Consider the following 17,646-nt stretch of genomic DNA (forward strand, 5'->3'; position numbering starts at 1 on the left):
CCCTTTGCTTTCTGTCCCAAAATTTAAAAAGGAAAAGAGAAGTGCACTTTAAAATTTTCAAAGGCGGAAGTAAGAAGAAAACGTAAGGCCGAAGGAATTAAAATGTTCTTTTCTTAGTGATGGCAACGGGAATATAAAAGAGGAGCACGGGGAAAGGCGACGCCACTATAGAAGGAAGTATCAAGTATACTGTACTACTGTGTGAGAGATCAATGCGTCACCTCAAAGATGAGCACAAATTGGCGAAACTCGTGTGCTTCTTTCGACTTCTGTGCACTGTGATCTCAGTCAGTAGCCCCTTTTTTTTTAATTCTCTGGGGCTGTCACAAATAATTAAGCCGGCTCAACCTTATCCTGAAACGAATTATTATTATTATTATTATTATTATTATTATTATTATTATTATTATTATTATTATTATTTCTCGTTTCTTGAGCTCACGTAATCTAATTCGACAAAAAGGCGAGATGAAACTTCGTTGAAAAGGCACTGTGACTGCCTTCGTGGAGAAGGGTACTCCTCGTCATTCTAAAAGCCGAACAAAAGAAAAGATTTACTTGGAGACCCAAGAGATACCTAAATCTAATCCTGGTGAAAATTTCCACGTCTGTCCGGTATCAGGTCACCGCTCTGTAGAGTTACCATTTTTGGTACGGGGTGGGCCTTTCGCTTTTTTTTTTTTAAAAAAAAAAATTAATGGGCCTTTCGCTTTCGGACCGCCGCTTTTGACTCCGAGGGAAAGAGGAATTGCCAAAAGTGACGGAATATGGTCACCGCTCCCTTACTTTCCTTCGGCGACAAGACGCTGGTAGGGGACGAGGTTGTCATTAAGGATATGATAAAGGGTAAGATCGTCTTTTCATAGCATGACAGATGCTTCCTCTCTGGAGCCACTACGCGACTCCGCGGTCCGGTAGTGCCCGTACGTGACTGGCCCATCACAAACGCCTCACCTTATTATGTGATCCCACTGCTATCTCATCGAGGGCGAATTTTCCGTAAAAGACCCTGCAAATTGGAACGACCAAGTTGTCGATAAAGGATCCATGTAGCGAAACAGCAAAACGGCAAAAAGAGGGGCAAAGTTGGAAAAAATCGACTTTGAGGGCGGTATGTGTAAATATCACTTTTCTTCGTTGCCTCTCTGGTCTAAGTCTCGAGTCACTTTTAGAGTGGACTAGTCACAGAATAATATTTTCCAGCGGTTTGCTCATCTCATCATTACGTTTATATATATATATATATATGTGTGTGTGTGTGTACTTTTCTTCGTTTGCAACTGCTTCCTCACGACTGCTTACATTCTTCTCTCCTTCCTTTCACGTTCCCTTTTCTCCCTGCTTCCCTACGACAAATCCCATCAACCTTCATGTCTACTCGCGGAGGTGGTAGCGGCAGCGGAGGCCGCCGCGGAGGCGGACGTGGACGCGGCCGGCGAGGTGGTCGCGGCGGTGATTTCCTAGTGGAGCCTCCTCCGGCCGAACTGTTCTATGCGCAGCGCGGCGGTGGACGTGGCGATAAGGGAGGTAGAGGTGGCGATGGGAGTGGGCACGGCGTGGCTACGCCGCCGCCGTCTTCATCCGTTCCCCAACAGCCGCCTACTCCCCCTCCGGCGGTGGCGCAGCTAGGAGGGGAGATGGAGAAGATGGCGTTAAAGGAGTCGACGGTTGGAGAAGCTTCTGCAAGCGCCGCGACACCGTCAACGATGGCGGTGGAGGCGGCTGAGGAAGCCGCTCCGGTGGCTCCTCCGCCGGCGTCGAGCAAAGCAATAAGGCATCCGCTGCGTCCTGGATTTGGGACCGTGGGGAAGAAGTGCGTGGTCAGGGCTAACCACTTCCTCGTCGAGGTGGCGGATAAGGATCTTTGCCATTATGACGTGAGACATCCTTCTCTTATTCCTCGTTTCATTCCGATGGTAGAATACAACTCATAACTTATTCCGATCGCGTATCATCCTGTGTGTCATTCGTTAGGGTTTTTCGTGTCCTCTCCCTTTGTTTAATGTGAATATAATACATCTAGTACTTCCGAGTCTTTCCTGACTTTTTGTTATTTTTTTGTTGAGATTTAAATGGTTGTTTCGCACCGTACTTTTAATTCTTCTGTATATATTATGGAACAAGATTTTCAGAGATGGTTTGGGATGATTTTTTTCTGGACCTAAAACCATTCTTGTTGAGAAATGTTTTTGAAAATTTTGATGTCGTATAGTTTGTTTATATGTAGACAGATTTTTTTTATTGTCTAAAAAAATTATAGACAGATGTTTTTTTTTGTATTAAAAATAATATAGACAGATGATTTGTTATTGCCTACGAGTGCGTTCTTAGTTGTTAGTTAATTCGTGGATCCTTCTTGTTCATAATAAATGCTTCCAGTGAATGCCTGCTAATCTTTAATGGTGTTTGCCTTTAGCTTCCTTTTTTTTCTTTTTCTTTTTCTTTCGATCTCTTTTGAGCATTAGGAAGTCAAGTTTGAATTCAGGTTCCGCTATTTGATTAGGTGGCAATAACCCCAGAATCCACCTCAAGGGCGAGAAATAGATTGGTTATTTCTGAGCTTGTTAAGTTGCATAAGCAATCGACATTATCTAACCGGACTCCTGTCTATGATGGGAGGAAAAGCTTGTATACCGCTGGAGCTCTGCCATTCACATCAAAGAATTTCGTGGTTAAGTTGACTGATACAGACAAGTCTGGCAAAGCTAGGTCTATCTGCTGATCTTTTACAATCATGGAGGAACTTTGTTGTGTTTTTGTTTGATGTACGTTTTATTTGCAACTTGTAGGGGGGAGAAGGAATTCAAGGTAACAATTAAACTTGTTGGAAGGGCTGACTTACAGCACCTCCAACAGTTCCTTCATGGAAGGCAACTGGATGTGCCACAGGAGACTATCCAAGTTCTTGATGTGGTGTTGAGGGAGTCCCCTTCAACAACGTAACGCCTCATCTGTTCCCTTTCTTTACACCCTTTGTTTGTACTATAGATGCATTTAAATTTCAGGCTATGTAATGTTGGGAGTAGCGTCTGTAACTTGGCCAGTTTTCCTCATTACAGGTATGTCACCGTGTCGAGATCATTCTTTTCTCCAATGTTCGGGAACAAGAGGGACATTGGGAATGGCGTGGAGTGCTGGAGGGGTTATTACCAGAGTCTACGACCCACACAGATGGGGTTGTCACTTAATCTTGGTATTGTGTCTTGAAAGTCAAAGGATGTTACTCCTTATTAGTATCTTTGTTATGTCGGTTTTCCAACACTAAGTTTCCCACCTTAGCAATTCTCTGCTCCATATTATTCTTCCGTTTGTTCTTGTTTACAATCACATTTGGTGATAGAAATTAGCAGACTTGAATGTTTTAAGACCCCAACCTTGCAACAGCCCCTGTCTTATCTTGTTTTTTTTTTTGTGTGTGTGTTTAAATATATGATACATGTTTAGCATTGACGTTTCATCTTCTTGGACAGATATTGCTGCAACATCTTTTTACAAGGCTGGGCCTCTTGTAGGTTTTGTACAAGAATATCTTAATATTCGTGACATTGCAAGGCCCTTGTCAGACACAGACCGGATTAAGGTAATGCCACTTGGTAATCCTTTTTCTTATCTTAGATAGTTGTAGCTGTTAAATGACTTGGTAAAAGTGATTGCTATATCCTCTATTACATCTTTTGTGCTTTTCATCTTGATAGTTAAAGAGAGCTTTGAGAGGAGTCAGAGTTGAAGCTACTCATCGGAGGGACATATGCATACGTTATAAGATTACAGGCATATCATCTGCTCCAATGAATCAACTGATGTACTCTCATCCCTCTGTCAAAATTTTCCTGTTCTTGATTGATCTTTACAGCACTTACGTACAAAATAGAACTTGATTGAGTTCATTTGTTTGCTTTTAGGTTCTCTCTTGATGATCAGGGAACTAGGGTATCTGTTGTCCAGTACTTTAAACAGCGATATAACTATTCTCTGAAGTATGTTTCATGGCCCTGTCTTCAAGCTGGGACTGATAGTAGACCAACTTACTTACCCATAGAGGTATCGACTTCACATTAATGTCAAATAACTCCACTTCAAAATGTTGGATGATAATTTTCTTTGACGCTGATGTATAATGGTATTCATGTAGGTTTGCAACCTCCTTGAAGGACAGAGATATGCTCGAAAACTGAATGAGCGACAAGTAGCAGGTATATTGAGGGCAACTTGTCAGAGGCCATCAGACAGGGAAAAGAATATCTTGGAGGTGCTTAATAGTTGCCATCTTTTCCCATCAAATTGTTATATGTTCTATGATGCATCACTCATTAGTAGGAAGTGTTAAGTTCCTTTTTAGGTTCAAAATTTATTGATCTTTGCCTTTTCATTTATATACCAAATGAAGATGGTACATGGTAACAATTACAACAATGATAACTATGCGAAGGAGTTTGGAATTAAGGTTATGAACCAACTTGTTTCTGTTGATGCTCGTGTGCTTCCCCCTCCAAAGGTAATTATAAAATCCAAAAATTTTGGTTAGTCAAATAGTGCAACTTGTTTGGAACTGTTCTCTTTTGAACATTTCAGTTGAAATATCACGATGCCGGCAGAGAGAAAGTATGCAACCCAGCTGTCGGTCAGTGGAACATGATCAATAAGGTGATGTGTGTTCTCTTTGTAGCAGTCTTTTAATTCTCAATATTATTTTATAATGTTGTCTCATTTCTTAGAAGGCAGTGAGCGTGCATCTGTTCTCCTTGTTCATGGGGTTTTTTATTATGGTCATCTAACAATCTTTTTATAGTTATTAGGATGTTTTTAAGTTACTACCGAAGTACCTAGTAAAATGTACTTGGGATTTTGCTTCTTTACTTGGGTTGAAGGAAGTTTATGTCAGTTTGTTAATTATATTGTTGTAATTTTGTTTCTAATTGGTTTTCACTAGAACTCCACAATGTAGTCCACTTAAATCCTGCATTATTGTATTTGTAGGTGAAATGACCATGCTTGCTTAAGCTTAGGGCCTCTGACATGATGCCTAACAATGTTTTTCTTTGTTCTTTTGGGAAGTCTCCGTATACTTAGATAAAATGACCGATGGTTTTAAAGTTGGTTTCAAAACTCGGTGCACTCATTTTTTTTAATGTTCTATATCTTTGATTGTCCTTGATAAAAATTCAGTATCATGGCATCTCGTAATCATTTAATTGTTTAGAAATTACAGTGATTCATCATCCTTATATTTTGTTTGTTAAAACAATTGTTGGAGATGCTTCAATTTTCACGAATATGTCAAGATGAAGTTCTACGATTTTGCAAGAATCTTTGATCGTCCTTGATAAACAATTCAGTGTCGTATCTTCTTGTAGCCATTTAATTCTATTGATATTGCAACACTGTATCGTCCTTATATTTTGTTTTTCTTAAAACATTATGGTGGATACTCAGAAAATGGTCAACGGAGGAACTGTGCATTGCTGGACATGCTTGAGTTTTTCACGAATGCGTCAAGATGAAGTTCTACGATTTTGCTGTGATCTTGTCAATATGTGCAACAACATTGGGATGGTATTGAGAATGTCACTCTATTTAATTTTTGAATTCAACTGTTAAAATTATAGCATATCTTATTTAAAACTTTGAAGGTATTCAATCCAAAGCCATGTATCGACATTCAAGTAGCCCGTCCTGATAGTGTTGAGTCTGCTTTGCGAGAGGTTCAAAACAAGTCTATGGAAGGACTGGCTCGCCAGGGCATAACAGGGAGGGAACTCCAATTGCTGATAGTAATTTTGCCTGATGCGAGCGGCTTCTACGGTAAGCATTATTTAGGTGGATGTTTATTGGCAGATTTTGCTTACTTTGTTCTTGAAGTAATATACTAATATCTGGCTAATTAAGCTTATTCCTCAGATTATTTTTTTCTCATTGGTGACAGGAAGAATAAAAAAAGTTTGTGAAACTGAGCTTGGGATAGTGACACAGTGCTGCTTGCCTAAGAACCTTGCTAAAGGAGATAATCAGTATCTTGAAAATGTTGCTCTGAAAATTAACGTAAAGGTATGCACTAATTTTTTTTACCCACAATCCAGTTTTATTTAACTACATGAATTATTTGCTTATGTTATTAATGTGCTCTGCAAATAGGTTGGAGGGCGTAATACAGTGCTTGAAGGTGCCCTACATAATGGAATCCCTTTTGTAACAGACTTGCCAACTATTATCTTTGGAGCTGATGTTACTCATCCACCTCCAGGAGAGGATTCGTTGTCCTCAATTGCTGCGGTTTGATCCTCTTAAACCTCTTTTAGTTATAATCATATCCTTTCTCTTCTGGGTATTGAATCTTTGTAGATGGGTTATAAATTATTCTCCCGTCAATTAATGTTGTTTTCCATCATACCATGTGTTATACCCTCTATATAGGTTGTTGCTTCAATGGACTGGCCAGAGGTTACCAAATATAGAGGTTTAGTCTCTGCCCAAGAACATAGGCAGGAAATTATAAAGGATCTGTTTTCAGTTATCCAAGATCCGCAGAAGGGGACTATCTACGGGGGCATGATTAGGTAAGGTCAGCATATTTCTGTTCTTAAAAGAACCATGCGCCCTAAATAATCTTTTGGTTTGCAGAGAATTGTTGATAGCTTTTTATAGAGCGACCAAACATAAGCCCCACAGGATCATATTCTACAGGTTGTTAGTAGTTAACTATCTGACATTCAGGTTCATACTATTGAGGGAAAACCTCTCTGATATTTAACTTATATTCAGGGATGGCGTAAGCGAAGGCCAATTTAACCAGGTGTTGTTGAATGAAATGGATGCTATTCGGAAGGTAGTGTTTTTTTTGTTCAACTAATTCTATCTTAAATTAAATGCATTTGCGGTTTGTTATCTTGTTTATTATCTCCATTTGCTTGCCTTTTTGTATTTGTTTTTGTAGGCTTGTGCTTCTATACAGGAGAATTACCTTCCTCCAGTAACATTTGTGGTGGTTCAGAAGCGGCACCACACTCGCCTGTTTCCAGAAGTTCATGGGAGACGGGATTTAACTGATAGAAGTGGAAATATATTACCAGGTGAGTTAACCATGATGCCATACTTTTTTCCAATATGATTTGAAGTGATCTTATTCTGCTGTTTCAGGTACTGTGGTTGACACAAAGATCTGCCATCCCAGTGAATTTGATTTCTATCTTTGCAGCCATGCTGGTATACAGGTAAACTTGTTCCCCTCTCCTTAACAGTTTTTGTATCCAAGTTACTTTCTGCCCTTTGGGTGTTATAATTCTGATTTTTGTTTTTCTTTCCTTTTAACAGGGGACTAGCCGTCCAACTCACTACCATGTTCTATTCGATGAAAACTATTTTACTGCTGATGGTTTGCAGATGCTAACTAATAATCTATGTTACACGTAAGCTAAAACTTAGAGAAGTTCTATAGCTATTCTGCATCCCTCACCTGTAAATGATTTTTTTTTTTTACTTACCCGTTTCTTAACCTCATCTTATATATGTTTGTCCATTTTATTTCATGTGAAAATGCAGCTATGCACGGTGCACGCGGTCTGTATCAATAGGTATGTCTCTCTCTATTATAGTTATAAATTACTCACAACTTCTGACAATCTCTTGGTCAAGAGAAGTTCTTATGACCTCTCTTTGCCTGACAGTTCCGCCTGCATATTATGCACATTTAGCTGCATTTCGTGCACGCTACTATATGGAAGGTGATAACTCTGAGGGAACGTCTTCTGCCGGCGGGGGTAGGACTCGGGATACCCCTGCCGAGGTGCGGCAGCTCCCGCGCATCAAGGATAATGTGAAGGACGTAATGTTTTACTGCTGATTTAACTTTTTGACATACTTGGTCACAGGTAGGTGTTTGTAATTAGTATCAGGATTATCTTTTTGACATACTTCTTTTTGTAATTAGTATTTGATATCCTGTATGGTCTTGTCCTATATTGGATATTTTAACAGTTAAATGTGATATGATCATTTTCCTTCTCTTTTGTCTTGTACTAGTAACCAGGTATGCTCTTATCTCTTGAGATCACTCACTCACTCACCCACATGTAGAAGAAATAGGGAATGATGTTGGATGTCAGAAGACAGTAGCTACGTAACGTGCTAATTCTTTTTCGGACCCTGTTGTTTGTCCTTCTTGCCTGCTCAGGTGTATATCGCCATACTGCGTCTAAGCTGGCCTACTTACTGTCTGGTGTTTTCCTCTGTAGGGTTAATTACATATTTTGGCTCACTCTTTTAACTGTTTTCACTTTCACTTTATCTCTTATCTTCTAAAACTTGTACTATTAAAAGGGAATGGTCTGCCGTAAGAATTTTTAACATAATTTATTACGTGATTAGCACATGTTGACTCTAAACCTTACCTTTATTCTCCGTTTCCACGATATGTATTCTTTTTCTTCCCAACCCAAATCGTAAATTACCATTGCAATCACCACGGCCATTAGTTATCTCATTGCCAAACCCTCAAGAATCCAAACACCTTCAACAAGATCCTATTTATCTCATCATCTAGATGAACTTATTTACCAAATGAGTGAATACTTGGGGGTTTAATCGATATTTTGCAACCTTAATGTTAAAGGGATTTGACTAGTTCGAATAATTTAGAGGCTCAAGTTGTTAAAAAGAAACGAAAAAAAATGAAGGCGAAATAAAAAGTATATAGTTTTTGAGGGGTTGAAAGTATATTTAACCAATTTTCTTCTATATTGCTCCAGTGCTTCACTAAATCATCACCAAAGGCAACAGTATAATACTCCACCTAGCAGTACTGCAAATAGCAAACGTGGAGATCTTTAGCCAAATACTTGTCTTCCATATTAGATTCACCTGCCTAATTTTCTCAAAAGAAAAAAAAACCGTACTCATATTTACAAACTAGAAATGAAAATGTTACGAATATCAAAACCATCATCTTCAAAGAAAATATCATCAATCTGTCAGATGCACTACATTATGATGCATCAGTGTTGCGCAGTTGTAAAACTCATACTAAATAATGGCAGCAAACAGAAGCATCCAGGGAGGGGCCAGCAACACTGAACCTTTATAGAAAATTGAGGGAGCTTGAATCTACACACATCTCAGGATATAAAATAGATTTCCCTGGCCAGGTATTTTCTTGTTCTGTCCTACAGATCCATATGGATTGTAAACTGACAATTTCTCGTAATCTCCTCTTGTTAAATATACAGATGAGATGATATCGTCCATGCTACTATGTCCTTCCTAGCAGTACAGTAGAAACCATTGATAAAATCATTATCCAATGCTTCTGATTAACTTTCCTTTCACCCACCAGAAAACATGAGAATAAATAGGACGTCTTGTTAATCAATCCATTTAGGAAGCACAACTGATACTGCTTGTCCTATATTCCCAGTCTTATCTCCATAATGCAGATACTGAACCTTACCGTGGTTAATATATAGTACTGTCAATCCTCTAAAATAGACCCCAAGTTCTTTTCCCCTCCTCTTTCTTCCAATGTGTCACCGCCTGTAGCGATAACGCTTGAAGTTGAAATAGACGTGGAGAATCCCCCGCTCGAATGTACACTTGAAACCCTTCTTATGAGAGTACTCCCATTCCTTATTTACAATGCGGAATGCCTGTTCATAAGTACACAAAATATAAGAAAAAGACTATTTTACATATATAAAAGCATAATGAAAAGTTAAGACTTAAATATGATACTCACAATATCCTCATATGGAGGCCCTGCATGAAATCTTATAAAGCATGTCTCACCATTGCTCCCATCCTTCTCAATGGTGTACACTGGTGCTTTTGATTTATCCACAAGATCAGGGTAAAAAATATTGAACTTGTATCCCTGAACAATTTTAGGGGGAGGATTGTCGTGATCATAATGCGTCTGATTATATTTGTTCCACTCATATCCGGTATGCACCCGATTGAAATACTTCGGTTTTCTTGGGCGGTACTTATCATGCCACCAGTATACCTACAAGCACGTGAAAAGATGAAATATAAGCATGAGTCAGTTATCTATAAACATAACAAAACAAGATCAATCAATAGAACTAATTATGTGGTTTTATTACAAGTGACATCACATCTCCATATATGGCTTTTCACACGAATGGAGAACCCATAATTATATTGTTTCAGCAAAGTAAAATAAAGCACTTCTAGATGCATGCAGACAAGGATGCGGCTACTCATTGAATTGAAACTAATTCAGTTCTATCAAACTCCCAGCTGCTCATGCCCATCACAGCAATCATATTGTTATTTCTTGGAATTCAAAAGAAGTTAAACTCAGACCTGTGAATCCAGATTTATTTCAGCACCAGAACCAAACACTGCATCCCCTTCCTCCATGGCTCCCATAGCTTTCATTGCTTTCAGTTCCAGTTCATCAGGTTTACTTGTTTTTCTTGTCATTGCTTCCTGAATTTTTCTTCTGTGTACTGCAGCCTCATCGCGTTTCCTTTCCTGAAACATATAAAAATCCGAGAAATGTGATATTTGTGACATCATAAAAAAGAACAAAGAAATTTATTGCACAGGTAACACCACCAAGCATATTGTCTTAATAAGAAGTTAATTATACATTGAATAACATGAATCCAGTGTGTTTTCAATGTTATCAGCATCCAAGGGAAGAATGTGAAATGGCATGATCTATAGCGTGGAGAAAAGGTCGAAACTGTCAGTAAAATAAGGTCTTCCCCAAAATAAATTGGTCTTCCCCAAAAAGATCTAAAACTTTGCCAGCAAAATAAGGTCACCACATAGTCTGTGGTTTGACTATCTTTTAATCAGAAATATCAACTTATAAATACTATTATAAGTAAAAAATATCCCCAAATATGATAGTTCCCCCAATTTAATAATTAGTCAAGTAGATGTCTTCCTTTACTTGTAAATAGAAGATCTATTTCAGAAAATCATAAACCCTACTTTCGAACAACTGATATCCTCACTAATTGCCACCAATAATTTTTCTCAAAAGCTGGATGATCTCTTAGTTGGACGTCCAGCTCTTCATTTCTAGCATCTTAAACTTAAAATCAAAGAGAGACAACGTAAAGACATACAAAAGACCAAACAGTTAACATCTAATCTGTATTTGGTACAGTACCAGTTCAGCCTTATCCACTTCAGGGTCAATTGCTTCTTCATCTTCTTGACCGTGCAATAGCTCAGGTGAGAAAGATCCTGGTTCCTCTTCCAGCTCATGCTCTGATTCCTCAATAATAGGTTCAGGGGAATATGGTTTCGCATCTATACACATAATATATATCAAGTCAATATCTAAGAACTCCCAGATGAGTAAAAGCTGAATGAATGAAGATGAGGAAGAAGAACATACCCTCTACATCATGGATCACATCTTCCTCCTTAGGCTTGATTTCAGTATCTGTTTCTGAGCCCTGTTCAGCCTTTACCTGCTCTAGATGGTGCAGCTGCTTTTCCAACAGAGAGGCATGGATCTCCTTCAAGCGAGCCTGCAGTTATCAACATAGCAGAGAAAGTGCGTTAGAAAACTATGCTCAATATTCTTGAAGCAATTAGGATGCACTTGTGACTCCTGAAATATTCAAAGTCAAACCAAGGTTGAATTAATGTGCAATATGTGAAATGGTGTGTATGTTGTATCCCTCGGCAGAATATTGTAAAAGCATAAGCTTGACTCTTGGTAAGTAATAAAGTAGAGGACAACAACCTGGATGGAGCTAAACACTATATGTAGATAATGATCTAAATGGAGTCACATAAAAGAGCTATTTTGTTGATAACAGGCAGCATAATAAATGGACATTGTGCTAAATAAGGAAAAAAAACAAACTTAGGCACAAAAAATGACAAGATTGTTATAAATTGTAGGGAGGAAGCGATGTGGGCTACATGGGCTGGGTAATTCTTATTAAATCAGGGGAGACCAATAAGTTGTTCCACAGCATTCCCATTGGTTGTACATGGATCTGCCTATGACCATTAGCCAAATGGGTCATGTAAATTGCATGCATTTCCAACTTCAAGAATAATTACTCACTGCTATGCAAATTTAGAGATGCACATGAACATGAAAGGCACATGCTCTGGTGTGATAATATACACATGAATCATGGAATCACCTTCATCTCTAAGGCACAGACAAGCCAAGGAGCATAAGATTATTTAAGCAACTCAGAAGAAATGCAATTTAGATAGCTAAATCTGTATGGACGAAGATGCCTATAACATGAATTGTTCAACATGATCTGGTAAAGATCAAATTTGTTTTCTACACTGACAATGGACTCAATTACAACAGGTTTAACTTTGTTTTAACCTTCACAACAAGAATCAAGAACTAGAAGTATTCCAAATAAGTCTAAACCTTAAATCATTAGATTGCTGGTCCTTATTGAAGCATGGGATTTACACGACAGTATATTCATGCATTAGCATGGAACGCTGCCAAGACTCTAGTAAAAAGCATGTCATACCTTGGCATACTTTAAACATGGAACCAAGTCACTCAGCAATGAACACCATTTTATTCTACTAGAGTTCTCAAATGGTACAGCATAAATATTGGAGCTGTACTGAAATATTAGTCTGATATATAATGGATACTGGATAGAATTTGAAACTAGTAAATATCTTAAGCAGACTAATATTTCAACATGGAATAAACACCTAACATGCCAGACTATACCAGTACCTAGTATTTTACAATTGAACCTCAGAGGACAGCTATTTCTGGTATAACTCTCATTTTTTCATTTTTGAGGGATGAAAGAACATTTGTACATACCTTCTCTTTGTAAATCCGAAGGCGTTTCAAGATAGCTTCCCAATATTCAACCACCTTGGCAGTGCCGGAGCGCATCTGTGACTCAATTTGAAGTTGCATTGTCTCCAATTGGCTAACAGTACGTCCTTCTAAGAGATTCTTCACATCTGTCTCAATGCTTGAATGTAAACCTCTTTCTTCAGCAAGGACTTCAGGAGGTGGTTCCTCACCACGCACTCTAGCTCGATCCAGTGCATCTCTTTTTCGAGCCTCAGTTAATTCCCAATCACAAATCACCATCAATGCCTGATCAATATCAAACAATTATTACAAAAGTAATGACATGGAATTGCATATCTTTAGAGATTTTAACAAAAAACTAGTAGATAGGAAAAAAAGGCTCTGCTATCTAATTATAAAATAATTCAATTGTCATCAATGGTACTTCTTAGCAGCATATATGAGGTAGAGCCACCTTTCAGTAAGGCACTCTTCTATTTCCTTGCTAGAACTCTAATATGCAATTAGTGCATTCAGTAAGCCAATTAATTCTCTTGAATACTAGCACTCCGTAAATACATATGGTAGTATAAGAAAGATACCGCAAATGAGTTCCAAGTGCAACTAAACATTCAGCACCAGGAAAACAAGCTGGATTGAGAACACATATGCAATCAGCTAAAAGAAGATACAGATGAGTTCCATCAGTTCCGTCACAAGTAATCAAAATAAACATGCATAAATGGTTAGAAATGAGAGCACCTAAAAGGTTCAGAGAACAGAGAATTCTTGTTAAAATGTTAAAAGAATGCCTCCCACACTTCATAATATAATAACTAAAACTGAGACAACACATAAATGAATAAATGAATAAAATAACAAATATTTAAGTTCATATCAAGGAAGTAATTAAACCACACAAAAAGGATTGAATTGCGCAATTAATATCATGATAAAAAAGTGAAAATTGGACAGCTCTTTGTAAATGCAATTTCTCCATCATTGTTATACGATGTAAAGGACTTACAAAAATGGTGACACAAAAGACAAGGAGTAGTACCTTCCAGTACTCAGTATGCATTGCTGTTTCGCCGCCAAGGTCTAGATGCATCTTAATGTCATTTTGCAGCTCCTCCATTTCCTTAGCCGTCAATCCCTGCTTATTTATTTGGAAAAATATAATGATAGTCACTAAAAGGTAATAAGGATATCTACCTCTTCATAGACTCTAACTATGCCAACAGTGATCAGTTTCAAAGAAAAAGAAAACAAAACTTGAAGTGTCTAACTACTTGACATAAGGCAGACATCACATAATTTGTAAATTGTGTAACTATAGGAAACGACGATAGTTTAAGTGAGGCTAGTCCTCACTCTCTCTCTGAAAAAACTATAGGAAATGATAATAAGAATATAACAATTGCTTGCTTGTTTTTCATTCTGCTTTATCCTGAATATGAATGTTAAAAGTAAATAAATAGTAAGATAAATGTTCTTCGATGCAAAAGCATTTCAAGAAAGCAAGTCACAGTTGAAGACTATTTTATATTAATCTATGTTGGATAGTTCACATTACATTTAATCCAGATTCAATATTTACCAGCATTGCTTTTTTATAGCAGAAATAGTACCAAAATTTTGTATCTGCTGAGTGCTAGCACATGAAAATATATCATTATAATTCATCAATAACTCACCTAGAAACCGTAAATGAGAAACCTACAAAATATCAAGGAAAAGAGTACCAATTCCAACTTAAAAATGCTGGCTTCTCTTCTCATTGGATTTCCATATTCATCAAGCAAGGAACGAAAGAAGATTTATATATTCATATGACAACACAAAGAAGTATACTTACCTTGAATACCATGTATGGTTCATTTAATTCAATATCACAATCTTCAGAGAACTTAAGATTCTTCAAAAGTATATCGATGGGTTTCATGCGTCCCTCACGCAATCTAATCTCAGACCTGATTTTGCTCTGATCAAAATGGAACTGCAGAAGATTACACAGAAGGGGTTTAGAAGCAGCCCAGATAAGGGCTTCCGGAGCAATCTAGATTAACATTGGTAGAGAATGTCTAAGAGTTCATGTCTACACCTCTTCCTCTTTCTTCTCCCAGTCTTGGAACTCAGCTCGAGCACGTTCCCGAGCTAGCAATGCCTGCAAAAGTTTTAAAAGTTCATCTACTATGCAAGACGAATCAATGTGGTATAGATAAGACTGCAACAAAACTCCACGACTATATAAATATTGAATACTTAACCAACCATCTCTTCCTCATGTTGTGCCTTTTCAATAGCCCTCTCTTCTCTTCTTTTTTTAACCTTTTCTATCTCTGCCTGAATTAGGAAAACAAATGGTAAGAAATCACATCTACTAAGGAAATAAGCCTGAGTACAACAGAAAGCACATGTCCAAACTGCAAAATTGCAGTGCAACCTACTGTCTAGCTACAAGTAAATATGCAACTATATCTTACTCAAAGTTTAGAAAGAAAAAAAAACACAACTATATCTGAGCATCAAACTTGTAACTTACTAAACTAATCCTTTTCTCAGTGGCAGATTATTGCATATATGCATCTAGAGTTTGAACCAAAACATGCATGAGATCTATGCTATATTTTAAGTGAAGCTCCAATATTCAAAATAGGCAATACTCTTATACAATGACCATTTATTGCATACCATTCTTTCTCTCTGTCTCTTCTTTTCAGCTTTAAGAGAAATATCTAAAGGTTGGCCTTGAGCGACATCTCGTTCAATCTTCTTTCGCCACACAAAACTGTAATCATGTTAAAAAAATAGAATGAGCATGACCAATTCAGAAATAGGAAGATATTGTACTATGAAGCTCTTCTAGCAACAATTAAAGATCCGTGAGTAAGATCAGCTATATGTTCCTTTGAATTTAGTTGCAAAAGCCAGCACCTCAAGTCTGTGGTGTCCATTTTATTGCTTCTATCATAATCGACTTTTAGATTTCTTATTCCCCCATTTCACATGGTAGACCTAAATTGAGCCACTAGTACTCTATATGGTCCTTATGCTGGACGGTAAGACCAAATTAAATTACCATTACCTAGTTAATAGAGATGTGTCCAGCTAACAATATATAATTCCTCATTCTCTTTCTTCTAATCATATCTTATCGGTCAAATACAATATTACCATGGTTCTTTATACTTCTAAGTGAGGACCGCCTCTTGTTGATTACTAACAAAGCCAGAACAATCCATCATGTGATTCTGCTCCTACCATGAGACCATAAATTTATCTACGGATAGTGCAAAAAAGAATGAGAACATAATGTAGACCCACGTAGCATATAAATACTATTGCCACTTAAATTATTTATCCCATCGCTACTCTTGCCCTAGTTGATTCCCAACTTTCTGCTAGAACTCAATAATCTATATTAGCAAGCACATGTTTATAACTCCAATCAGTTAATCAAAGATTCAAAATAAGGCAATGTAAACCAGTACAGATGCATATTGATGCAAAATGTAGCTTGTGCAAAGCCAATAATTCTCCCAGATATATTTACAGTAATCTAATAAGAAATAGCTTACTAGCTTACCTTAAATTCATTCCCAATTATTATATCACATATTAAACTTTCTCAATATAAATTATAAGACCAGAACGAGGATAATACAGCTAGAACGCAAGCTAGCTTATCTTAGGTCAGACAGCACAGAGACAGTAAACAAGGTAAAGGCTGATATCTTCTGTCTCAAGCGCAGACTAACTGTTACCATGTTCTGAACTAAAAACTTACATGACAAGCTACTAAAGTCACTATAGCAATTGCTATCAATTACAGGTTGTTCAAAGGTTAAGAAGGGATCAGAAATAGCCCTTAGATATTGAGTGAATCTTCTACTCTAGTGTCCGATTATTTTTCCTTAAAAAGATTGCCTAACGAGAGAAAGTATGGAATTCTATCTGCCATTAAATTCAGCGAAGGGAAACCGAAGAACATCTATCATGTACAATATAACTCCTAAACTAAACAAGAACACTGATCCTGCTTAAAATTTTGGATTCCAAACAACAGCTTCCAACTTCTCAATAATGGAGTAGAATTCTTAAAGTTCAAAGCAAAAGGCCATCTTGCTTACTTCTCCGTAAGATTTGAATCCCCAAAAGGGTTGGAATCGTTCGAATATCCGGAAACCGCGCTCGCCTTCAGTTTCTTAGCCACCCTCAAAGCCTAAAGACAATCAATCAAAACCCTAAATAAATTTCATTTTAAAAAAAACGGGGGGAAGGGGGGGGGGGGCGCAAACCAGATACCATACAACACAAAAACCCTAGAGACGAATCGAAAGGCAAAAGGAATACCTTCTTCTGGGCTTTCTTCGCCATGTACTCCACGATCTCCTCCTCAGTAACATCTTTCGACGACTTACTTCGGCGCCTCCCACGGCCCTCCTCCTCGGATCCGGAACGCGACGACTCATCCCCGCTACCACTCTCATCACCAGAGGAGCTCCTCCTCCGCCGGCGGTCCCGGTGACTTTCTCCGTGGCGGCGGCGGCGGCGGCGGCTCCGGCTTCGGGAGGAGGAGCTTTTCCGCCTCTCGGATTCGGATTCGGATTCATCGTCCTCCTCGGAAGAAGGGGTTCGGCGACGCCTCCCCATTCTGAAAGAGGCGGGATGTGCTCTGCTCTTTGCCGACTTATTATTAAGACTAGAAACGAGAGTAGCTTGAGGTAGCGCTAGAAGTGATCGTCGGGCTTTCAGGCCGGGCTGGGCCACAACAGGCTCACACTAGGTTCGGCCCGGTCCCAGTCAAGCAACTTCAGCCCGGCTTGAGGCTAGAGTTTATGGATTTTCCATTACCAAAAAAAAAAAGA

General features: G+C 38.2%; 2 protein-coding genes across 3 annotated transcripts; one reads left to right on the plus strand and one right to left on the minus strand.

Moving 5' to 3' along the window:
• Positions 1-1,278: 1,278 nt before the first annotated feature.
• On the plus strand, positions 1,279-8,269 carry LOC140785078 (protein argonaute MEL1-like). 2 transcript variants are annotated; one of them, XM_073132791.1, is made up of 23 exons: positions 1,279-1,877; positions 2,504-2,709; positions 2,790-2,939; positions 3,060-3,193; positions 3,471-3,580; positions 3,696-3,802; positions 3,903-4,041; positions 4,133-4,249; positions 4,388-4,495; positions 4,573-4,644; positions 5,434-5,553; positions 5,631-5,802; positions 5,924-6,045; positions 6,133-6,270; positions 6,412-6,554; positions 6,619-6,681; positions 6,760-6,823; positions 6,932-7,067; positions 7,135-7,208; positions 7,309-7,403; positions 7,537-7,568; positions 7,662-7,865; positions 8,017-8,269. In XM_073132791.1, exons 1-22 carry the CDS (start codon positions 1,371-1,373, stop codon positions 7,835-7,837), a joined length of 2,985 nt encoding a protein of 994 aa, XP_072988892.1. In that variant the 5' UTR covers positions 1,279-1,370; the 3' UTR covers positions 7,838-7,865; positions 8,017-8,269. The 2 variants fall into 2 exon arrangements, with proteins under 2 accessions (XP_072988892.1, XP_072988891.1); XM_073132790.1 differs by lacking the exon at positions 8,017-8,269 and having other exon boundaries at positions 7,662-7,999.
• Positions 8,270-8,818: 549 nt separating this feature from the next.
• LOC140783566 (splicing factor Cactin) lies at positions 8,819-17,493 on the minus strand. The gene is made up of 13 exons (XM_073130483.1): positions 17,132-17,493; positions 16,909-17,000; positions 15,470-15,566; positions 15,050-15,121; positions 14,880-14,942; positions 14,634-14,774; positions 13,836-13,931; positions 12,797-13,081; positions 11,366-11,501; positions 11,135-11,277; positions 10,315-10,485; positions 9,725-9,991; positions 8,819-9,635 (listed from the first exon to the last, which is right to left on the minus strand). Exons 1-13 carry the CDS (start codon positions 17,429-17,431, stop codon positions 9,516-9,518), a joined length of 1,983 nt encoding a protein of 660 aa, XP_072986584.1. The 5' UTR covers positions 17,432-17,493; the 3' UTR covers positions 8,819-9,515.
• Positions 17,494-17,646: the final 153 nt, after the last annotated feature.

Source organism: Typha latifolia, chromosome 3 (genome assembly GCF_019914945.1).
Source record: "Typha latifolia isolate L0001 chromosome 3, TyphaL0001v2, whole genome shotgun sequence".
Lineage (NCBI taxonomy): Eukaryota > Viridiplantae > Streptophyta > Magnoliopsida > Poales > Typhaceae > Typha > Typha latifolia.